We start from the raw sequence: 23,220 nt of genomic DNA, 5'->3' as shown, positions 1-23,220 counted from the left end.
CATCGATTAACTAAGACGGAACCGCATAGACGGTGTTCAAGCTCTGTTTCAATGATACAGTAGTCTCCGTGAACAGCAGGAACAATCCTCAAATTTTCATTCCTGAAATCTTTCCAAATTATGCAACTCAAGAGTGTTTGCTAGTATGATTTGCGTGGAGCCACGCTATCTAGTACAGTAACAAGCGTTTACGATCCAGGCAACCGTTTGCTGGCATCCCCGGTTGTGCGAGATCGGGGAAGTAGGTTCGAGTATTCAGAATGGCGGGAGTCTCGAGTGACCTCGTCGATCAATTTCTGCATGGAACTTTAGAGTATGATGATTGTTTATCGATATCTGCCCCTTCGTCATGTCTACATTCCAAGAACTTCGCCATCAGTGATTAATGATTCAAACCCTTAAGAACGTTGGCACGGACATAAAATGCATATCCAGGTAGTGATACGCGATATTGCCCATCTCCTTGTCTAAATGCGGCTGTCGACGACCACATTCTGTGGTGTCAGCACCGTATCTTTGCTTGGGCTTACTTTTCCTGGTGTATCACGCTTCGACAAAAAAACTCTCGCACTAATATAGTAAAAGCTAAAGACTCAAAACCGCATCCATGGTCTTGTACACCAAGAATTATTTGCCTGGATGACCGCGTTCCAGTTCAGATAAATAGCTTTCATGTTGTTGAATGTTGATCTCTGCCATTCGAATAACTAACGGTTGCCTGTAGATAGTTATTAAAGAGAACATCTTGAATCCAGTAGTCACAGCATAAAGCCTCGACGAAATCCGGGACCAACTGATGGCCTATCATCTATCCGAGGTGTGTCGTGTCAATTAGTTAACTTTAGTCAGGGTCTTCGAAATCTGGATAACCGTCGACAAGCGAGGACAGCAAAGTGTATTGTACTCAACCTGCCTCTTAAATGATACTTGAAAGAAGACGATTATTCATGGACAAAATTTGCCGATATGGTATCATAATATCTTTTGGCATTCAATTTCGTTCCAGAATGACTCCGCCAGTAGTGTGTTGGTAATGCTAATCCATTTGACATGGCTGCTGCTTCTGGAACGCAGTTAAGCGATTTATGACATTCCCTTCCCAATCGTCTCGTTGCCTTCCTCTAGCATGCTTTAGTTATCAGCATTTAGCCACCGACACCCCGTTTAATAGCAGTTATCAAAGGGCCGGCTCTCATTCATTTTGAGTGTTCTGGGTTTTAACATTACTTCTGCCTCTTCCTGTACCGAATCGGCGCTTATTGTAGAATAAGACTCGTGTGCTGGCCAGTATATTTGACGAGGAGTTAAACATCTTGACCATATTGATAAGATTTAGAAGACGTAGTCAAGTTGAGAAGGTCAATAACGAACAAGTAGTGGCCAATAAGCCCACAGAGAAAGTCGTTGGTCAGTTTAACGCGCGTCGTCTCTTCATATAGAAACAGCATATTCTTAGTCAATTCTGAACATATTAAGTCTGACTTGTGACTCTGCAAATGTGGCTCAAAAAAATCTGATTAGTTTCTTTCTTTGATCGCTGGCACTAAGACAGTACTCAGAATTGTGTTTGATGATGTAAAGTAACTTTTGACGACTGGTGTAGAGATTTGCGGGGCACCAGTCGAATGGTTAAAGACATTTGGAGCGTTTGATGTGGTTTAGCTTGCTTATCTATCGTCCGCTGTGCTCAACTCAAGAAGACCAAGAATCACCGTTAGCCAGCTTGATGACTTGACCCACTGCGTTATGCACCTCTCAGCTACTTGATCTTCTTTCTTCACTCTAACTGCGTCAATACTAGTGATAAGTCTCAAGACAAATATATGAGTAGTGACTTACACTATAATGCTTCTTGAATGAAGATATTGATGGTATCTAAACTTCGCTAGCAACTGTTGCAGCGGATCTTAGGTCTGCTAGGCGTCTCGCACGGCATAGTGGCTTGCAGATGCCATCTCAAAACGATCTTGAGACTTCTGTAACTATTTATTAGAACGAAAATGCCAGAAGTACCGGATAGCTTACCACGGATTATCTTAGAACCGGAAGACATCCAGGACAAATATTATTGCTTGGGTCTTGAAAGGGGTTTGTGTAGTAAGGTTGAGCTAAACAGCGATGATATTCGATGCAATTGTAACCCAGCGTTGGTATTTGACCGACAGCAGCGAGAAATTCCCATGCGAGTTGATGCCGAGAAAGGAAAATACAAATAGAAATGAAATATAATACCAACACAATATGAGTTTTGGAACGACAGCGGCACAAGACATGTACGCAGTCATACCATCGTCGAAATTGAGGGATATACAAGATCATGTGATGAAGTAGATTCGTTTGTACAGTAAACGCAAACTGATGGACTAGCAGCAATATTTTTGGGTGTGGTGACAAGTATTCTCTTGATAAACTCATAGAATCGTAATGTCATATCAAACGCTACTAAGCTAAATCTGACCCAGCAGTATGAGAAAGCAAGGCTCAACACCTCGCCTCCTGGATCGTGCATAATTTCAAGCACCTCCAGTTTCCCAAAAAGTGCGCTAATAAGGATACGCTCTGACTTCTTCCTCTTTCTCCAAATCAAGGCCCGCTTCGACTTGCTCCTCATGTTTCTTATCCAGGTACTCCAATAGAACCTCACCATACTTCTCCTTTCCCTTGTACTTACTCACATCTTCGCCCCAGCTCCTCACAGCACTTGCTAATCTTCCCGGTACATACGGCTCTTCGCATATCTCCGTAATTGGATGGAAGTATGTTCTGATAGTAAACACCACACCGCCAGATCTCGGTAGTCTTCTTAATGTTTGCCGCTCGGAACGAAACCAATGATGTTCAACGGCTTTGTTCTTTTCCGCAGAGTCCCAGCTTACACTACCGGGCTCTCCGTTTTCCGGGCCAATGCTTGATGACCATGCAAGTTGATCGTCTACTTGAATGAAATAGTTGTTCTGAAACACCCGTTAGTACATGTAGGTACGCATAATCGCGCAAATTGAGGCTTACACGCTGCACGGGTCCATTAGGCTGAACTCTGCGGAAGAAGTTCATCATTCCTTTCTCCAGTTTCGTTTGGTACCCTGGTACGTCGCCAGACGTATGTATCTCACTCAACGGCATGCCTAATTTATCCTCCAAACGCCAGAATCCCGCTAGTAAAATGGCGCCGGCAAGAAGATAGTATTGACCATCTTCCTTCTCAAACATGATTGCTAAATCATCTTGCGTGAAGCGGGCTGCCATCTGCATTGGATCCTCTGCAAGTGGCCTTTCAACAATGTTGAATGATTCGTTAGTAAGAAGATTGTCCATGCCAACTGGAGTGCGTTTGTAAAGTGTGGGGTAACGTTCTGGGAGATACGCGCAAAGCTCTTGAAGCAGCTCAACAGCACCATCAAACACCGAGGGATCGGTATAGCAAGATCTAGCGCCACGTGCGATGATACGTTTAGCTTTGTCGTCATGGAATTTCATGTATTGGTTATCCAATTCTTTGAAACATTAGCTAGTCAATCTATCGCTTGAGTTATGATTCATGTACCTATCCATTCATTCCAATCCATGTTGCGTAAACCCATGGTAATGTGATATGGTCCATGGCGAAATGGACGGTATGGATTTGGCTTCGTTTGGTGCACATTCCAATTAGGAAAAGGAACTGCGGTTGGACGTTTGAACTGCATAGGCTCCCACACTATCAAGTAATCAGCCGGTATTCATCAACCACGGCATCATACTAACCTCCCAAAGGTCTCTGTGCTTTGCCGTTCTTCAAAATCGGCTTCTCCAGATCAGGTGTTCTCGGTCTGGCATATCTTGGTTTCTTGAACATCGTTGTAGCTCGTATTAATAGCCATACTGCAAGGCAGACTAAGCCCGCACCATAAAACAACACCTTAGGCTTGTCGTTCACAACTTGAGCGACTTCTGAGGTGCTGAGTCGCTCGCAAGCAGATTTGGTCCATAGTTTGAAGCCATCCCAGTTCGTCTCACCCATTTTCACGATAATTCAGTCTTGGAATTGAAAGCGAAGGGAATCTAGATGTGAGTTCTTGAACTGGCTCACAATGAATCATATTGATATCTCAAGAGAATCATATATTTATGTATGTATCATGAATTGGGAATGAATGATAAGATCTGTTGCGCGGCAGAACCCCGCCAAATTCGTTCTTATCGCCAGGGACTTTTTTTCCGTTTCGGGTATGGGTTATCACTGTGGAATATCACGACGGCGTATGAATACCTCATCAGGCGTAGAAACTATTCTTGATCTTGAATCACTTGATGATTAATTGAAATGATACGACTTTGATCATGAACTGGGGGGGGGGACTTTAGGTACAATCTTCATGATACCCGCAGTAGAGAACCACTTGGTCGCAATGGAGGTAACCTGTGAAAATTGTTTGGTAGTTACCATTTAGCCAATGAATTTGGGAATGAAAGTGACAAAGCACCCAAGTTGTAACTGCGAGCGTCGTCAATTGCAGTATCACCACTTTGAACTTTATTCAACATTGAGGAAGACCAAAAGTTCATTTGTCATAATTTTATTCTTGGCTACAATGATCATACATAGACCCATCATGAATTATCTACCACTTCCGTTCCCATTTTGCTGACCCGGATGAGTCCATTGATTCGCTCCATTTTGGTTTGCCGCATTCTGCTGAGCGAAGAATGCCGGATTTATGAATGCACCTGCTGGTAAGGGAGGAGGAGGAGGCATACCCACCCAAGGATTCTGGGCTTGAGCAAAAGGTTGTTGGGGTTGTTGAGGCTGTTGGTATGGTTGCTGATATGGTTGCTGATAACCTTGCGGGTACATTGGCCATGCTGGGAGTTGTTGAGATGGGTATTGTGGTGATGGTTGGGGTTGATATTGCTGTGGCTGATTTGAATTGCTGTAAATATTCGAAGGTGGCGGAGGTGGAAAGTTAGGCTTTGGGGGTAATGAAGCCGATTGAGAGTTGAATGCTCCCGGACTTGGAGTAGAAGGGGGTAATGAATTATTACGAGAGTTGCTGTTTCGATCATTGTTTCCGCCACCTCTTCCTCGTCCTCTTCCCCAATCTCCTCTGCCTCTGTCTCCACGACCTCTTCCTCTGCCCCTACCTCCATGGTCGCCACGTTGGCTTGATCTGTTATAATGCGAACCCTCTTGAGGAGCTTCACTGCCACTTGCACCACCGGTAAATCCAACCGGTCTAGTAAGAGTCTTATAAGGACCATCCTCGGCTTCGTCATAATTTAACACGGCGCTGTTGTTACCAGGGGTATATGTCATTTGCGAAGCATGCCCACCACGTGAATTACTGCCATTCTGCTGAGTCTTGACACCTCTCTTCTCTGCCCTCCTTTGCTTTATCATTCGCTTATGCTCAGCCTCCTTTTCATCATCAGAGAATTCCATTTCCTCGTCGCCAACTTCTTCGTCATACAAGTTTGAAGCATCTGTACCTTTGTATGCTTTTAAAGCTTGTGTAAAGACGTACGTTGCATGCTGTTCAGAGTAATACACCGTAGTTCCAACAGATAGTCCTGCTTCGGCAATTGCAGCTGCATTCGTGAATCTTACACAATACAATGGTTGTTCCACCCTGCCCAATGTTTCCGAAACTACGCCTATAACGCTGCGATCCTGTAAGCATAGCACAGATTCTTCTCTCAGTACTTGGTATTCTCCACTTGTGAAAGCTTTGATGAGAATGATGTTATCCACCACTCCTTCCACGCCTCCCAGTTTTGTGATAGGCATCTCAGGCGTTATTGTGACATCTGGTTTGGGTATCACCTCTTCCGGAACTTCGTTCTTCGTACGTAGGTGGCCTCCGGTGCGCTTTTCTCCATGTGCCGTTCCCTCATCATCCGAACCCCCATCGCCTTCTGACATCAGGATTCTTGCTTGTTCCTCTGGACTTAATAATTTATAGGCATTTTCTCCATCCTCCTCCTCGCTATCGTCCTCGGATGAACTATCACTTGACGAATCTGACGAAGACTCATATGGAGATGAGTCAACCTCCCATTCTGGGTGTTCCTCTTCTGTCGCTGGTGCTGCAGATGCATTGTTCGTTGCAACATCCGCAGTCACAGTCGCAGGTTGTAGCAGGCCTCCTAGCATCGCCTCTAAAGCATGAGTCAAATCCGGTTGATTGATAATGCTCTCCGGTACTTGACTATTACTAGTACTAGATTGAGCTTGTATTGATTCTTCCAACGGCATCTCTTTCCCTTGTTCAACATGAATGTCTGTAGTGCGTTGTGACGTCGCAATGTCCATTGCGTCGTTATTGGTGTCCTGCGTGTTCACTGTTGCATCTTCCACAGGAGCTTGTTTAATCTCCAAATCGCTTTGATATTTTGTTTGCTCGATGTCAACTCCTGTATCCTGTAAAACTTCACTTTTGATTTCTGGAATGGTTTCCGAAGGCGCGTCATTGGTTGTAGAAGTCGCAGATTCTTGAAGTAGAGGTTCGGCATCCGCCATTTTAGAATCTTCCTGTGGTTGATCATGACTGCTTTCCGGCAACTTATCTTGGGATGTGGCCGATTCTTCTAAGTGGTTCTCTGCGACGTCGTTCTCTGCCGTTGGAGTTGGATTCTCAGTTTTTGGCGCATTTCCAAGTCGTCCCAGTCCAGGAATATTGAAGAAAGTGGATGAAGACGAGGCAGATTCTTCACTCTCCCCTTTTACGTGTAGCTTCTCCTCTTGCGGAGGAACTGGCGAAATGGAGTCAGCATTACTCATGCTTCCAGTTGAAATCAAAAACAATCTGTGAAAGACTTGGTGACGGCGTATTACGCTCGAGTGTTTTTCGTGGTAGACTTTATCAATTGAGTCGAATTCGGATATGTGATACCAGTGCCAATATAATATCAAGAGTACAAGATGAATATGGGTATTCAAAAGAAAACTTAACAAAAATTGGATGCAATGCAATACTTTAATGGTTTAGTACGAATTGTTGACCAGAAAGTTTTTGAACTTCAAAATTTCCAAATATTTCCCGAAAGCTAATCTAATCTTAGCGCAGACGATAAGCTTTTATGAATTCTTATCGGTAGTTATACACAATTCAAGCTCTCCATTTTATGTAAGCTTTATGTAAGTATCTACGCAAGCTCGAGCTAAAGTGCACTTATTAGAACACGATGTGATCGTTAAAGTCTGCATTGCATTGTATTTGAGTTGATTTTGGAAAATCGATCAAAAAAGCAAGTCAATTGCAAAAATGGCCCCTTCGCAGCCAATAAATCTGGGCTCATCTAAAGGAGTAGAAGCTTCTACAGCTTCGCATTCAAAAAAGAAAAAGTCAGTATTTCGGAAAAGTTATGTATGGGATATTCTAACCAAGCTTCAATAGACCTCCAACTCCATTCGCAGTTCAACCTATCAGCGCATTTTATGTCTTTCTAGGAGCAAACATATTGGCAGCTTTGTATGCTCCTATACAGGATTGTGACGAGACCTTTAATTACTGGGAACCTACACATTATCTCAGTCATAGCTATGGATTACAAACGTGGGAATATTCTCCGGAATTTGCGATTCGAAGTTGGCTATATGTTACTGTTCATGCCCTGATGGGAAATTTCAGAAGGCTGCTCCCATTCCCCACGAAGGTATACAGAAATGAATTATTCAGGACAGTCAACGTTCTAACTGAGGTATAGGTTGGCGAGTTCTATTTCATTCGATATTGTCTCGCATTCACATGCGCTCTGTGCCAGACGCAGATGTTTCGAGTCATTAACGGAACCTTGAATCCGCGAGTCGCCATGTTCTTCATGATGGCCAATATCTTCAGCCCTGGTTTCTTTCATGCCTCGGCCTCCTTTTTACCATCGAGCTTCGCTATGTATACTACTATGCTTGGAATGGCCGCTTTCATGAACTGGAGAGGGGGCTTAAAAACTGCGCAAGGTATCTTTTGGTTCGCTGTCGGTGGAATTCTCGGTTGGCCATTCTCTATGGCTCTGTCTGCCCCTTTCTTGGTTGAAGAGGTGGTTTTCGCTAGTTTGAGCGATAAAGATGCCGTCGTCGATACCGTAATGCGATTCGTCAGAGGGATTGTTGGAGGATTGATTGTTTTGGTAAGCTTTTCTCAAATTTGCCTTCCTACAATTGCTAATATTGTAACGAGTTCTTTGAATTCGTTGTTTCTGGCTTCTTCTATAGAAAATTAGTGATTGTCCCTCTGAACATTGTTCTTTATAATATATTCAGTGGCGAAGGAAGAGGTCCTGAGATTTATGGTACTGAGCCATGGCATTTTTACATTCGTAACTTGATTCTCAACTTCAATATCTGGTTTGTGCTTGCGATTTCAGCTCTCCCACTTTTCATACTTCAGAAAATATTTGGGTCACGAGAAGGCGGTACCACAACAGCTCTTCGTAGCGTTGTTTTTATGGCACCATTTTACATATGGCTTGCAATATTCAGCTTCCAGCCACATAAGGAAGAACGATTTATGTATCCAGCTTACCCATGCCTTGCACTAAATGCGGCCATGTCACTTCACATTCTTTTGGCGGCTTTCGGCCATTCGGATCCCAGGACTTTGGTCGGCAAGATTCCAGCTAAATTGAAGCTATTATTCGTGAGCTTCTTCATCATCGGATCTGTGGATATTGGCGCAGCAAGAATTTATGGAATCTATACAGCGTACTCGGCGCCATTGAAAATCTACAGTCCTCTCCAAAATGGTACCATTGGGGTACGAGGAGATTCTGTCTGCTTTTCCAAAGAGTGGTACAGATTTCCCAGCTCTTATCATTTGCCGAACGGCATGAAAGCAAAATTTGTAAAGAGCGAATTCGATGGTCTGCTTCCCGGTGAGTTTTCCGAAGCTAGTACGGGATTCGGAATTTGGTCGACATGGCTCATCCCGTCGGGTATGAATGATCAAAACATAGAAGACATGAGCAAATATGTAAGTGAATCTCATCGCAAATATTATCTCCTAGCATTGTGTACGTGAAGCTAATATTACAATCAGGTCGACCTCAAGACCTGTAACTTTCTGGTTGATACCTACTATCCTGGCTCTGTGGCCTCCGAGCTTGAGCCTCACTACATCATGGATTCCGAGAACTGGGAGTCCGTGAAATGTGAACCATTTCTCGATGCGTCGAGAACTCACATTCTGGCACGAGCCATATGGTTACCAGATTTACCATTTATTCCAGAGAAATTTCGCCGGCACTGGGGAAGTCACTGCTTATTAAAACGAGCATCAAAGAAGGCAGTTACCAGCTCTGTATAGATTTCTTGTATATCAAAAGTTTGTGTTTTGAATTCAATTTGGTGTCTATGTATTTACAATATCCTATCAAGGCATGTACAATCACAATAAGAGCCCAGATTTTATAGACATCTCCTTCCGAGTTCCTTGCTTGTGCGTCATCGGTTTCTTAATCAACAGTTGCTCCATTGAAGTAATGAATAGTCTCGTCTACACATCCCGTTGGCGTCAAATACGCATAGTTCCCCAAATTGATCCACAACTCCTGAGCGCCACAAACCAACCACGCACTCAAATTCGGCCTACTAATGCTAGCTATACTCCATGTTACCGCATCCCCGCTAAACGCAAATGTACCAAACGTATTTTGGATGGTATTGAATGTCATGGCCAACCTAACAACAGATGAATTTGCGGGTTGTTCGACATTTGCATAGAGGAATGTGTTGGGTGCGATTAACTCAACTAGCTGGCCAGATACGATTTGGTACTGGCCGGCGGTGGATCTGTCGGCTAGGAGAGCAGTGCCGGGCTTGGCAGTTGGGGAGGCTTGGAGGTAGGAACTACAAGGAGGTGATAAATTAGACTTTGTCCACCAGATGATATTGTCTGATATTTCCATCCGTCTTCGGAATCTAGATGATCCCTGGGATCAATGCTTTCAAGCCTACTTCTACGTTATAAGAGCGAGAATACTGACTGAAATTTCGGGGATTCAACGGCACGAATCCAATAGTAGCCACTTTGGAGAGTCGCTCCCGGGTATGAGGCTACGCCGGTGGCAGTAGTCGTGGAAATTGTAGTAGTTATGGAACGTGTGGTAGTTGGTGTGCCGGAAGTGATTGTAGTCGGCGTTGTCGCAATCGTTGTTGACGATGATGCGGTGCCGGGAAGGCATTGGGAATAGTCTTTCAATAAGTGATCAGTAGGCGTTATTTAGGCGGAAAGGTAATGAATTACATGGACTGATTGCATAGTTAGTGAGTGTCAGGAAGCGAGATGGTTCATTCGAAAACTCTATGACGGGTATGAAAAGTGAGGAGTGGTTCTGATCTTACTTGGAATAAGTACACACATAACCCGATGCACAAGTTGTTGCGCCGGCCCAGTCCGTCCCTCCACCTACATCGGGTACTCATTAGCGATTCTAGGAGATCTCTCATCCTTCCACAAATTTCACTTACACTGGCCCCATGCAGCTTGCTGTGCATACACATTTTGAATTCCTACAATGATGAGCAGAGTTGCTTGTAAATGACTATTTAAACACATATTGGTAAAAAAGCAAATATTCTTTCTTGATTCCTATAGAATGAATTCAGAAAAAGCGATGGAAGAAAGAATTCTTATATTCAGCGGTTCTATAGCAATATCTCACTCGGACCGACAAACCCGTAGAGGCAGAATGTATATAAATTGAATTCTCGATCTCATGACCTGTGACCTCTAGGGAGCTATAAAATTGAAACGGATATTGACAAGGTAAAAGAACAAAAAATCATTCCAACGAAGTCGTAAATCCTGAAGTATGACTTCATTTTTTATACGTGGTGAGACCAGCATTACAGGTTGTTCGCTTGCGTATTATATTATTATAGCAGCATTTCAAATTATATTCACATCCCATATTCATCAGGCACCATCGCCAATGTTGAATGAAGTAGGTGCGACTATGAGTCTATATAATTTCGAAATTACAGCTCTGGTTATCGCTCAATCATCTTCATTACAGCTAAGAATATTCTCAAACCCCCACTTTCCACGAATTTTAGTCTCGACAGTATAAATTCAATATGATTAGTTTTCCAAAGTACTATGTAGTTATAGGTGCCAGTCCAGGTGTCGGGTTCGAAATCACACGGCAGTTACTCTTGGCACATCCCCAGAATATCGTCTTCGCAACTTACAGATCTTTTGAAACGCCACAGGCCTTGTACGATCTCGCCAAGGCACTCAAAGATCCGTCTAAATTACGGATATTGAAGTGTGATTTTACCAATGAGCAGACTGTCAAGGATCTGTGTAATATACCTCAGTTGATGGGTCAGACTATCGAAGCAGTGATTATTAATGATGGAGGCATGGATTGGGGTACAGTGATTGAAGGGTGAGTCGTCGTCGTGATGAATAGTGTGATTTTGTAGGAACTTCTTGGTGCCATACTTGCTACGAAGGGGGATCGAGAAGGCTTTCACCGGATTCACTTCACGAAATGGTTTTGATACCTCCTGTTCACACAACGAGTTCAGGCTTGGCAAATATACTTTGACACAGAGCTTAATAGCATTTCTATCACTTCTGCATTGCGCTGACGAGCGTATAATACTGACGATCAATCCTTTCTTTTCAATAGAACCTCTCAGTCTTACTATCACCACTTCCAAAACAATACCTTTGGACCACTTCTTGCCGCCAAATACCTTCTTCTTATACCTAGCGTTCAAATCTCCAACATTGCATTCATTTCCAACAGTTGTGGGTCCTCTAGCATTCGATCATGCATATGGGGCCTAGCCGCATATTCCACTTCTAAAGCTGCGCTGAATATGGGTTTACGTGTATGTTACTTTCCACCTAATGAGCAATTTCTTGTCGTTATACTTTACAATTCACGGTCAGGTAAAATCTTCTCACACATCCTTTCATGTAGCATCTAGCCGTGGAATTACATAGAGAACTGGGTTCCGAAGCTCCAGTTATATTGGCTCTCCACACAGCAGAAATAGGCGCTGATTTGGGACCTAATCCTGCGGAATTGACGGATGCGCAAATAAGTGTTAGAGGATGTTTGAAAATCATAAGGGAAAAGGGGAAATATGGGATTGATGAGGGTGGGAAATCGTCTGCTTGGGCGATGGGAGTGATAGAAGATCCAGAAACAGCGACGCTGTGGGCTTGGAATGGGTTGAGACATCCTTGGTGAGAGCTGCTGTGTATTGTTTGGGGGCTTGGAGAGACGTGCTATATTGGATGGGCTGTATTTGATATTAGGCGGTGGGCGTGGATTGTATTATACTAGAGTTGACCATGAAATAACTTACATAGGATGTACGAGTTGGAGCAAAGCAATGAGCTTGGACTGTGTAAAAATTATAGAACAACGAATATTATACACATGGATGAAGCCATGGTTCCAATCTGAAGGTGATAAGTTAAACATAATATATCATGGGATTTTTTTGACACTGCACTGCACTCTCAAAGTGCGTTATGACTGATACACGAATTACATTACACTCCAACTTCCATTAACCACCCATGACTCCAGATCTTAGGCCTTTTCCCCCAGTTTCCCATCCAACTCAACAACAAACCCATTCAAAATCTTCTCAATCCACCCACTCAACACCACTCTATCCTCAACCACCCCCCTCTCCCTCTCATTCGCCAAATCAAACTCGTACCCCCCCGCCAGATTATTCGACACCATATGCAAAAACCCAAACCTCACTCCCCTCTCCCTCGCCGCCAAAGCCATATGACCAATCTCCGGGTCCACCCAACAAAACTCCCTGTTTGCCTTTTTAAACCACGCATGATCTTCATCCAACACCGACGCCGACGTATAATGTGTTCCTCTCGCTACATTCCCCAGAATCTTCTCACTCATCGGATTTTCCCACTCGACAAATTCCCCATTGACGAAACTCATCGAGCCCGTCGCTAACGTCCTATTAGGCGTGTATTCCTGTTTCAACACGCCCAGTTTCCCAACATAAACCACGTATTGCAGCGTACCCCCACAGATTTTCTCCAAACATCTCACGAGATCCCCCGCTAAATCTCCCCAGAAACTCGTTCGACATTTCAAGATCGTAACTTTCAATCCATGTTTCTTCGTAACCGTTTGCCACGAAAATGATTCATCCTCATTCTCTTCATCTTTCCACGGTTCGGATGATCGCAATATATCTCTCGGGAGCGATCCTACTATCACCAAATTCGTTTTATCCCCCGCTAAACCCCTCAGATTCGAGTTCATGAATTCTTCATACCCTGCGTTTTCTAGGGGGAATTTAATTTTCACGATCCCAGGATCTTTCCCCTCGATTGCTAAGTGCGTCGCTACGATATTAGCATAATGTTTTACATAATCTCGTCCTGGGAAACAATTGATGCGCAGTTTTCCCTCTCCCAGGATCGTGGCGGTGGGTCGTTGATAGTTGAATGATTTGTCGGTTTTTTCGCCGTTGTAGATGATGGCTGGGGCAGAACGGATGTGGTGGCCTACGACTTCTATTTCAGTCCAGGGTTGGGAAGGCACGAGGTGGTGCACTTTTATGTCGAGGTAGCGTTGGAGAGAGGGGCCCATGGTGTGCTGTGCGAAGCTGGTTATTGTGGGGGTGGGATCTGGCGGTTGTGGAGAGGACATGGTGGGTGGTGTCTAGTAGGGTGTATATGGGATGGAAGCAAGGATGGTGACGAAGGTGAAGGGATGATTGAATAATGGATTTGGAAAACTTTGGTATTTATATAGCCCCCATGTTTATATAGCTGTCAGGCTTCACATTCCGTTCAGTGAATAATGATCTGCTGGATGCCGATAACTGTGGTGCGCTGGAAGAGTCTTCTGTTTGCGCAGACTCATTCATGCTTGTACAGTGACCCACAAAAGATAAGGGCCGTAGCTCAAAAACAAACCAAAAAAAAGCCATTTTTCAGTGTTTTTAAAGAACTATAATTCTTTATTAAAAGACTATTTACATTTCAAACTTTCAGATATAATAGAAATTCAATAAAGTATAAATAAAAAATGAATGAAATATTTTTAGAAATTTATTCCATCTTGATATTTTGATTTAAAATTCTCCAAAATCGAAAATACAATAAATTTACTGGTACAAATGTTACAAAATCGAACTTTTAAATTTAACCAAATTTAATTAATTATATTAAAACGAAATATTTTAGTAAAAAAATTCGCTTATTTTTCATTGAAATTTGTATAAATCTTTATATGATAACAAGATTTTATTATAATCAATTACAAGGCTTTCTAAATATGTAGGAATACAAAGGTTGAAAGATAGCCCTGTTTGATATGTTTTTCAGCTACGGCCCTTATTGTTTGTCTAGTACCGTACTCAATGCTGTACAAATACATGATGTTGAGCGATGTCAATGAGTCAGATGAATAAACGGATTGCTAAATACACAAACATGGTTCCTGAGATACAGCCTAGCTGTCGCTGGTAGACCGGGGAGAGTAGAACAATAGATCTAGCTGTAGTCCATCGTCGAATAAAGATTTATCCTGCAATTGACAGCAAAAAAACTCTTTTCGTGCAAGCATTGAATCGAAAAAAGGAAAAACATTATCTGATATCATGAATGGATCTGTATCACATTTGATGTATTAAGTCATGGATATAATCTAAATTAACGGCAACGCAACACCATAAAGAAGCAAAAAACAACTATACAACACTTTTCTTCCCCCTCTTCTTCCTCATTCGAACCTTTTCGGTTGCTTCTACAACCTTCTGTAACCTCCATTCACATCCCTCAGCAAAATCACAACTGTTGCATTTAAATGCCTCATCTAATTGAACACCCCTTGCTTCTCTTTCTCCCTTCCACCACCGCAGTTCTTCCTCCAAGTATGAAGTCAGTTCTTCATTATCCATGGGAATAGTCTTGATTCCAACTATCTCTCCATCATCCCGCGATCGATATTCTGTTTTTAGTATCCTTCCTAAAGACCCAGCACCATCGGGAAAAGTGATTTGAAATTCAGATATCATCTCGGACCACAGTGAATTAAGATTGTTGTGGGTGAGGAGAATACTCATAGAATCTTGACTAGAATCTGGCACTGAATCATCCTGCTCCTCATGTGCATCTTGATATATCCCGCCGTCATCTTCATTCATGCTACCGACCTGAGCAATGAATGTATCCGAAAAAGTCTTACTTGTGTCCAACCCATAACGAGCTGCCAAAACGCGGAAATCAACTGAGTTTGTGGCAAGGTTACCAAGTAAGTGGTGGTATAACATAAGTTGTACTCGAGTAGGACGGAACGCTGCGTCGTTTGGTAGCGTGCGAACACCTCTGGTCTTGACATCGCAAATATATATTTTGTTCGACTGCCTCCTTATTTTTATCCGTGTCGCCTCTGAAATGGACGAGCCTTCCATTCCTTTGAAGAAATTAGATATAGAAACTTGGTCCGCAGGTGGCGATTTCTTCTTCTTGCTCTTCTTCTGGCCCTTCTTCTCCGTCCTTCCCAGAAGCGATACCTCCATTTCAACATCCGGACATATGTAACTTAACTCATCAATGACTCCATTGACAACCAATCCATCAATAGTACCCCATATCTCCAATTCCCTCGTTTGTCCCGTTTCTCGTAATGTTCGTAATCCTTGTATCACATTCCATATTCGTAAACCCCATGCGTCTTCTTTCGTTTGAACTTCAATCTGAACAGACCTATGTACCTGATCTTCCAAAACTTTATGTACAGCACTACCCTGCTTCATAGCGGGTGTTTGCTTCCTCCTTCCAAGTTTCGTCAATGTGTACCAATATTGCAGCTCACACCATGCAGGAGACACCAGGTCCGTCACTGAGAGAGGTTTCTTCGGCGCGGTACGAAATAGTTCGAGGGGCGATCGTATGTCTTGAGGGGCAGGGATTGCAGACTCTGGGGGTTTTATTGAAACATCATTTACTTCAATTGCAGCAGCTGCAAATGGCACAGCTTCAGGTATTTGATCTTTCACTAAATCCTACCGCGTAAGTCAGAGATATGATTTGGGCGATATAAAAGGCCACTCACAGTCTGGATAGTACTCGCGTTTCGAGACTGAAGCATTGATTTGATCGGCAACCCTCTCCGCATCACGAATAGCCTGGAGCAGAGGTGAGATTTGTTCCTTCCCAACGACTCGAGGGAGGCGAAGAGCAGGTTCTGGCTCATGATACTCGATTTCGCTCACAATGGGATTGTCTTCGATGTCCGTTGGTTCCTTAGATTGGTGGACTGGCGATAATAATTTCTCTATTATCTCAACTACTTCGGGTGAGAAATCAGAACCATAATCACTTTCACTATCTGCGAAATTGGGAGGCAGTTCTGTCCCTTGTACGGCAGAACCATCCATGCTGATAAATTTGCTTAGTGTAATACATCAGTGTTTTCTGGCACGATCCACGACAAGCTCACGGTTGTTGCCACTCAGTTGACGCGATTGGAGCGTGATCACGTGCAGCCTCTTTGTAGGATAATTCGCAATCATTGTCTTACGATTGGCTACACTACACTCAAACTCAAGAATGTCAATTTCTGGAAGACTGTATGAACTTGACAATTCTTGAATATTGTTACAGTCTTATGAGAGTTTTAACTACACAGCTAGAAGATTGCCATTATTTAAAATCTACATCGATGCTTGAATCATAGCAACTGTGTCGCCTTTCTTGTGAAGCCTACTCGGTATTACCAGCCTTTTAAGTTCTGAATCAGCATTTCCCTCTTCCCATACCACAGAAACACAGCCTTCCGCCCAGGAAAGTCTTGTATATTCGTCACTTCAATATATTCCTGTCATTAGTCATGACTCTGGAACGAATCACATCTTTCCAGGACGAATTATATATCAATGCCTTTGATCCTTCTTGCAGTGATCATATCATTTGTTGTAGCGATTACAGGATCTATCTATCTTGCCTGCTTACCACATCATGGAGAAGCACCATACTCTTCCGTCTTCTCAGACGGAATATGGTACTCCCAAGCTCAATATTCTAGATTTACCACAGGAAATTCAATTATTGATAACTTCTCATCTGATATATCCAGATGCACTCTCCCTAAAACACACAAATCGATACTTCTACTCTTTTGTATATACTGGGTTGCATTTGAAGATAGAGTGGCTAATTCAGAGACGGCGGCTACATTTGGATTGTCCGAGTGACAGTAAATGTGAATTGGGCAGTGACGTTAGATATTGTCGAGGGAGTGTTGCGTGAATCTCACCACAGCTTTTGTGATCTACAGATGTGAAGACTAACAATATCCACAGCTTGTTGATGAAGCGGAGAAGAGAACATCAGGAATGTGATAGTAAGCCAGGAGGAAGGGGATGCCTGGTACTAGGGAGAAATATTTGTGTCAACAAGAAAGAAAGCAATTGTATCAAGGTAGTCTGGAGATACCTTAAATCGGGAATTACTCTGTGGTTAGTAGTGGTAACAGTTGCTTTGCTGGCCATTGTCATAGCTCCGACGAAAATATCGCCTATCACGGGAAATCATTGATATAAAAAGGGAGGTTGTCGTTAAGATGGGTACTGGGGACCTTCGGAACAAATCTATCTTATAATAATGTTTAATAGGAAGACGGGTGAAATTAATAATGAGGAGATGATTTGTATTTTCTTCTATGTATCATCTACTGAGCCATTAAATAGCGCACCACTTTCATTTTCGTGAACCCTTCTAAATGCCTCGTAACTTATGCCGACAGACATCAGATTGAAAGATCGCTTGAAGTCCCAATGAGCTCCTGTTCATAAAAGCACTTTGTCATTCGGAACGATGATTGTCTGCGCATTCATTAAGACTCTTTATATCCTATGACCCCCATTAATCTAAACATTCTCGTACCTGTCAAACAAACTCGTAGAGGTTAAGTTCTGAGATTGGATATGCAGATGAATATACAATATTTCACGCCGTCTAGAACATCCCCCAAACACTCCTCAACTCCCCGCCCACCCTATCGCTTCCGCCACCATGTTTCGGATCATCGCCAAGAAGTTGCACGAGCGGTAGTGTAGCTAACAAGAGCATCAGGGGTACAGCCTTACGGCCCAGCACATCATCAAAGTAGTATCAAGCCGTCTCATCTTCCTATTTCTCTATCTCATCTCCTAAATTGTGCAGATGTGATAACTTTCGGATAACAATTGCGATCCTGCCATACAAATTTCGTCGCTCATCGTTGGAGTTCTCCTATCAGAAGGCAACATTCATTCACAGTAACATGGAATAGACAGCGTGTACATGATTCACTGGAAATGGGTGTAATGTTTGTTATCCATTTGTGTTACGGCAACGGGATTATCTTGGCAAATCAAATATCAGATTTTGAAAATTCGTTTTCGTAGGAAATTGTTGGAATTTCTTACACCTCTCCTCTCCTCTCTTGATTAGCTTACTCTTTTTCTTCTCATTTCTATCTTCTTGACAGAGGCAAGTCGTCGCTACTTTCTTTCTTCACACTCACATTCGTTTATCTCACCTTTACATTGATCGGGTTAGATACCTGATCGTACGTTCCTTCAATAGAAATCACGCTCCTTAGAGAAACAATATTTACACATTCTTTTGGCTTTGAAAGCCACAAACTATCGCGTGAACTCGACGTGATTACTACCATTTTTGAATCCAGAATCTACTGCGACAAATAGCAGCCATGAAGTTATTCAAATCCACCAGAACAATTGGTCTCGCTTTCCTAGGATCGCTCTTCTCGCCCGCAAGCACCACATTCGTTATTCAATGCTACAGTCGTCTTGTCGATGAGCGTGTTGATCCAGTAGTTAGTCCTGGACATCTCCCTGCATCTCATGTGCATGCGATTGCTGGTGGTAGCGGTTTCAGCGCCAATATGACATATGCTGGTGCGCGTGCTGCCAAATGTGGGACTTGCAATGTGAAGGAGGATTTGTCGAATTACTGGACCCCGAAGCTTTACTACAAGGCTCAGAATGGTAGTTTCATTTCTGTACCTATCAATGGAGATGACGGGTATGGAAATCTTGGGGGAATGGCAATTTATTATCTGTGAGTTTTGGACACGCTGAAATATTGATGAGCCGTCATGTTTTACCTTTACTAACGTTTCCCAAGTCAACGGCCAGGTCCAGATAACGATCCACTTGTTCCATTCCCTAAGAATTTCCGTATGCTAGCTGGAGACACAAATCGACGAAGCTACAATGACTCTTCTTTCGCAGACCGTGCTGTTAGTTTTCGATGCACAGGAACTGATCTTCAATCTAATGGATTCCCAAACGTCAACTGCCCAGATGGTCTTCGACTTCAGGTCACAATGCCCAGTTGTTGGGATGGGGTCAATGTAACTTCAGCCGATTATAAATCTCATATGTCGTATCCTGCGGATGGTGATTTTGACGGTGGTCGCTGCCCAGCTTCGCATCCTCATCATATGATGACTCTATTCTTCGAAGTTACATATCGTACTGATCTTTTCGCCAATGAGTGGTACGGCAATTCTCAACCTTTTATCCTTGCTAATGGTGATACCACTGGCTACGGATTCCATGGTGACTTTGTAAGCATTTCACCGATTGCGTTCTCATAATCTTTCATGAAGCTAACATAGACCAAGGTAAACGGTTGGGATATTCCAACACTCACGAAAGGAATCAATAACTGCCTTGACGGCCAACCCGACTGTCCAAGCGAGACCTTTACCTTTTACGAACAATCCGACACCCAAGAATGCAAACTTGCTCCTCTGATTAATGAACCTGTAAGCGGTACGCTCTCCACACTTCCCGGTTGCAATGCACCTTCTTCAGGCCCAGCGGAGTACACACCACCACCTTGTCCCCAAGACGTAGCTTTGACAAAGTCTCTTCAGGCTCCCCCTTCCCGCTTTAACCCCATGGCCTCCAAAGCCCCCTTGCTCCCCATCGGCATCGTCGATTTGAGTATCTCCAAAGGCTGGACTTATCTCGGATGTGGAACAGATGACGCTGCAAACAGGACCTTGAATGCCGATTGGGTGGGAAACAGTACCATGACTATCGAGACTTGTGTACATTTCTGTACATCCAAGGGTCATACATATGCAGGAATGGAATTCGGAAGTCAATGTTACTGCGGCAATTCTCTTTCTGCAGACCGGGCACCTGTTGCTGGTATGCTAGGTGATTGTATCATGCCATGCGCAGGATACAGTGCCGAGAGATGTGGTGGTAATGCTGCAATTACACTATATCAAAAGTGTGGTGCAAATGGATGCGCTGCCTCTAGTGCAGCAAGAACTGTTTCTGCTCGATCGCAAAGTAAGAAGAGAAGTAGGGTTATGAGGAGTCTTGGGGTTTAGACAAGATGCGGAATCATATCGATGTTGACGTCGAATATGCTTTCAGTTTGATATAACGTGATTTATCAGTGTGCGGGTCATATCAGTGTGCGGGTCATTTTCACCTCAATTCACTCTATTCTCTTTCAATACGCGTTTTTATCAACAATCCACAATGGATTCGAATAATCAAGAAGCCCGTATACTCCTCGCTATCGAAGCTATTCAAAAAGACAAAAAAACAAGTATTCGAAAGGTTGCAAAGATATATAATATCTCGAATACAACACTACAACGTAGAATTAATGGTATTACTTCCCGTTCCGAATATCGACCTAAATCTTATAATCTTTCAGAACTAGAAGAGAATATCATTTCTGAATATATAATTGATATGGATTTGAGAGGATTTCCACCTAAATTAAGAAATGTAGAAGATATGGCGAATCATATTCTTGAATCGAGGGGTGCAAAGCGCGTTGGGAAGCTCTGGGCGCATCGATTCGTAAAGCGTCGAATCGAATTAAAGACGCGTTTTAGTCGTGTTTATGACTTTCAAAGAGCTCTCTGCGAAGATCCTAAGCTTATTGAAGAGTGGTTTCGATTGGTTGCGAATATGCGAGCGAAATACAGCATTTTGGATGGCGATTTCTACAATTTCGATGAGACGGGCTTTATGATGGGTATAATATGCCCCGGAATGGTAGTAACTAGTGCTGAACGGAATGGCAGAAGCAAGGCAATACAACCAGGCAATAGAGAATGGGCTACAGCAATCATATGTGGCAATGGGGAGGGTGAAACTATACCCCCATTTCTAGTGGTTCAAGGACAGGTTCATCTTTCCAATTGGTATACCGAAACCGATTTTCCTGCGGATTAGGCTATTAAACCTATATCTAATGGATGGACAAACAATGAGACAGGTTTAGAATGGTTGAAACACTTCGACAAGCACACTAAGAACCGAAGAAAGGGCAGGTATCGAATGTTGGTACTAGACGGGCATGAAAGCCATGAATCAAGAGCTTTTCAAGCATATTGCAAAGAGAACGATATTATATGCTTAAGTCTACCACCGCATTCGAGTCATTTAACTCAACCACTTGATGTGGGCTGTTTTAGCAATCTGAAACGTTCATATGGTGGTCAAATTGATGGATTTATCAAGGCACATATGAATCATATTTCGAAGGTTGAATTCTTTATAGCTTTTAAAGCTGCATATAAAGAATCAATCATCTCTCAGAATATGAAATCAGGATTTCGAGGAACAGGTTTAATACCATTTAACCCTGAAGCCGTACTTTCGAAGTTAGATATTCGAATTCGTACACCTACCCCTCCCTCTTTCGATCTAGATCAATGGATCTCTCAAACCCCTCACAACCCAACTGAAGCTCTTTCTCAATCAATTTTAGTGAAATCTCGAATAACCCGACATCAATCAAGCTCCCCTACACCTATATTTGAGACTGTACTAGCTCTAGCTAAAGGTACAGAGAGATTAGCTCATGAGAATACACTTTTGAATGCAGAGATTCGTACACTTCGAAAGGCAAATGAGGCATTAAGCAAGCGTCGACGCGCGAAAAAAACCCAATTACGTCAAGGAGGAGTACTTACTGGGCAAGAAGCTCTTGATATATTATCTCAACAAGAGGTTGATATTCAGATTCAACGCGACGAGCGTCAAAAAGGGAGGAATTCTAATGAAGAAGCATCTTCTAGTCGATGCTGTAGTAAATGCGGAAAGACCGGACATAATGCAAGAACTTGTCAAGATAATATAATAGATCCTAGATTATTATAATTTTCATAGTTTTAATCAATTGATTCAATGGTTGTTGAATAATATGAGTTTGAAAGAGTGAATTGAGGTGAAAATGACCCGCACACTGATATGACCCGCACACTGATAAATCACGTTAGATGTGATGCATGGAGGAAACATGACCGTCTTACACTTCTCGTAAATAGATTACACCTTCTCAAAGCCTGCACTTGCGATGACTTTTCAAATGGCAAATACATACGAATTATGAGAAAAATGACATAAACATTCATGTCCCTTACCCGCCCCGAATGCAAGTTCTTAATCTTGTATGAATACGGCCATCTCGGCCAGATACATAAGTCAAATAGCATAGTCAGCATAGCTTAGCTATAGATAGACTGAATCGATCAAGACTTTACTACTACCACTAAGTCAAATAATACATTATCATCAACCCTTGGCAGCTGTTCCTCTTAAGGGAAAAGTCACGAAATTAGATTTCTCTGAACAATACTGCGGAGTTGTGAGCGGAGGATATATCATTAGTGGGGTGGGAGCCGTGCTTGCGGAAATCAAATGCAATTCCAGGGTCTAGCGACATGGTTTCCCCAGCACATGTGGCGCCGTAGATGAGATGAAAATTGACTTTGTACATCGTACATCGTAGATTCGTTTCTCGGAACCTTATTGAGTTTTTTGTCCGAAGTGTCTTTTTCTTTCGTCCTTCTAACTTCAACGTCTATCATTGAACAATCAAGCGTGGTCGCTTTTGAGGTTCAATCCTCCTTCATTTCTCGCTTGCTCGGAAACTATCTTAGCCCGAGGTCTCACTATGAACCTCCCTAAATATTCAGATTCAACAAATCAGACCTGGGTACAATCAAGATTTCCCAAGTACCAGATATCCGATGCCTATTCCCTGCTTGTAGTCATATAAATGGTGTATAATATATTGCGGCACAGTACCCCTCTTGCATTTTCATCCTCGGCCACTCGAAGGCGGATAAGCACTGGAAAAAGACTCAGAAAATTGATAACGGATCCACATATGAAAATCGAAAATTGCATATCAGGGATTATCGACCATCTTTAGTGCCGCACAGTTTTACTCGAATTTT

General features: G+C 42.9%; 9 protein-coding genes across 9 annotated transcripts; 4 read left to right on the top strand and 5 right to left on the bottom strand.

Moving 5' to 3' along the window:
• Positions 1-2,543: 2,543 nt before the first annotated feature.
• On the bottom strand, positions 2,544-4,000 carry EAF01_008497 (uncharacterized protein; the record flags this gene model as incomplete). Its single annotated transcript, XM_038916753.1, has 4 exons — positions 2,544-2,954; positions 3,010-3,494; positions 3,545-3,697; positions 3,745-4,000. 4 exons carry the CDS (start codon positions 3,998-4,000, stop codon positions 2,544-2,546), a joined length of 1,305 nt encoding a protein of 434 aa, XP_038768115.1.
• A 597-nt stretch (positions 4,001-4,597) lies between these two features.
• Positions 4,598-6,757, bottom strand: EAF01_008496 (uncharacterized protein; the record flags this gene model as incomplete). Its single annotated transcript, XM_038916752.1, has 1 exon — positions 4,598-6,757. One exon carries the CDS (start codon positions 6,755-6,757, stop codon positions 4,598-4,600), a length of 2,160 nt encoding a protein of 719 aa, XP_038768114.1.
• A 484-nt stretch (positions 6,758-7,241) lies between these two features.
• Positions 7,242-9,278, top strand: EAF01_008495 (uncharacterized protein; the record flags this gene model as incomplete). Its single annotated transcript, XM_038916751.1, has 5 exons — positions 7,242-7,321; positions 7,374-7,632; positions 7,684-8,103; positions 8,154-8,945; positions 9,012-9,278. The coding sequence occupies 5 exons, from the start codon at positions 7,242-7,244 to the stop codon at positions 9,276-9,278; spliced, it is 1,818 nt and encodes a 605-aa protein (XP_038768113.1).
• Positions 9,279-9,426: 148 nt separating this feature from the next.
• EAF01_008494 (uncharacterized protein) lies at positions 9,427-10,529 on the bottom strand (the record flags this gene model as incomplete). Its single annotated transcript, XM_038916750.1, has 5 exons — positions 9,427-9,820; positions 9,958-10,165; positions 10,218-10,222; positions 10,316-10,379; positions 10,442-10,529. 5 exons carry the CDS (start codon positions 10,527-10,529, stop codon positions 9,427-9,429), a joined length of 759 nt encoding a protein of 252 aa, XP_038768112.1.
• A 521-nt stretch (positions 10,530-11,050) lies between these two features.
• EAF01_008493 (uncharacterized protein) lies at positions 11,051-12,180 on the top strand (the record flags this gene model as incomplete). The annotated part of the gene is made up of 3 exons (XM_038916749.1): positions 11,051-11,364; positions 11,611-11,815; positions 11,908-12,180. 3 exons carry the CDS (start codon positions 11,051-11,053, stop codon positions 12,178-12,180), a joined length of 792 nt encoding a protein of 263 aa, XP_038768111.1.
• Positions 12,181-12,528: 348 nt separating this feature from the next.
• EAF01_008492 (uncharacterized protein) lies at positions 12,529-13,629 on the bottom strand (the record flags this gene model as incomplete). The annotated part of the gene is made up of 1 exon (XM_038916748.1): positions 12,529-13,629. The coding sequence occupies one exon, from the start codon at positions 13,627-13,629 to the stop codon at positions 12,529-12,531; it is 1,101 nt and encodes a 366-aa protein (XP_038768110.1).
• Positions 13,630-14,572: 943 nt separating this feature from the next.
• On the bottom strand, positions 14,573-16,366 carry EAF01_008491 (uncharacterized protein; the record flags this gene model as incomplete). The annotated part of the gene is made up of 2 exons (XM_038916747.1): positions 14,573-15,984; positions 16,042-16,366. The coding sequence occupies 2 exons, from the start codon at positions 16,364-16,366 to the stop codon at positions 14,675-14,677; spliced, it is 1,635 nt and encodes a 544-aa protein (XP_038768109.1). The 3' UTR covers positions 14,573-14,674.
• Positions 16,367-16,946: 580 nt separating this feature from the next.
• EAF01_008490 (uncharacterized protein) lies at positions 16,947-17,612 on the top strand (the record flags this gene model as incomplete). The annotated part of the gene is made up of 2 exons (XM_038916746.1): positions 16,947-17,233; positions 17,291-17,612. 2 exons carry the CDS (start codon positions 16,947-16,949, stop codon positions 17,523-17,525), a joined length of 522 nt encoding a protein of 173 aa, XP_038768108.1. The 3' UTR covers positions 17,526-17,612.
• An 813-nt stretch (positions 17,613-18,425) lies between these two features.
• On the top strand, positions 18,426-20,729 carry EAF01_008489 (uncharacterized protein). Its single transcript, XM_038916745.1, has 3 exons — positions 18,426-19,055; positions 19,122-19,566; positions 19,624-20,729. The coding sequence occupies exons 1-3, from the start codon at positions 18,685-18,687 to the stop codon at positions 20,344-20,346; spliced, it is 1,539 nt and encodes a 512-aa protein (XP_038768107.1). The 5' UTR covers positions 18,426-18,684; the 3' UTR covers positions 20,347-20,729.
• The last annotated feature ends 2,491 nt before the right edge of the window (positions 20,730-23,220 follow it).

The sequence above is a fragment of the Botrytis porri genome, assembly GCF_014898465.1.
Source record: "Botrytis porri strain MUCL 3234 chromosome Unknown BPOR_011, whole genome shotgun sequence".
Lineage (NCBI taxonomy): Eukaryota > Fungi > Ascomycota > Leotiomycetes > Helotiales > Sclerotiniaceae > Botrytis > Botrytis porri.
The sequence above is the reverse complement of the archived record's forward strand: the minus strand, read 5'-3'. Positions and strand labels throughout refer to the sequence as shown.

Bases quoted from the DNA above. Each gene is read 5' to 3' on its own strand.
- EAF01_008489 (XM_038916745.1), top strand. From the start codon at position 18,685: ATGAAGTTATTCAAATCCACCAGAACAATTGGTCTCGCTTTCCTAGGA. The intron at 19,056-19,121 runs GTGAGTTTTGGA...ACGTTTCCCAAG, and splicing joins GGAATGGCAATTTATTATCT to TCAACGGCCAGGTCCAGATA. The intron at 19,567-19,623 runs GTAAGCATTTCA...ACATAGACCAAG, and splicing joins ACGGATTCCATGGTGACTTT to GTAAACGGTTGGGATATTCC.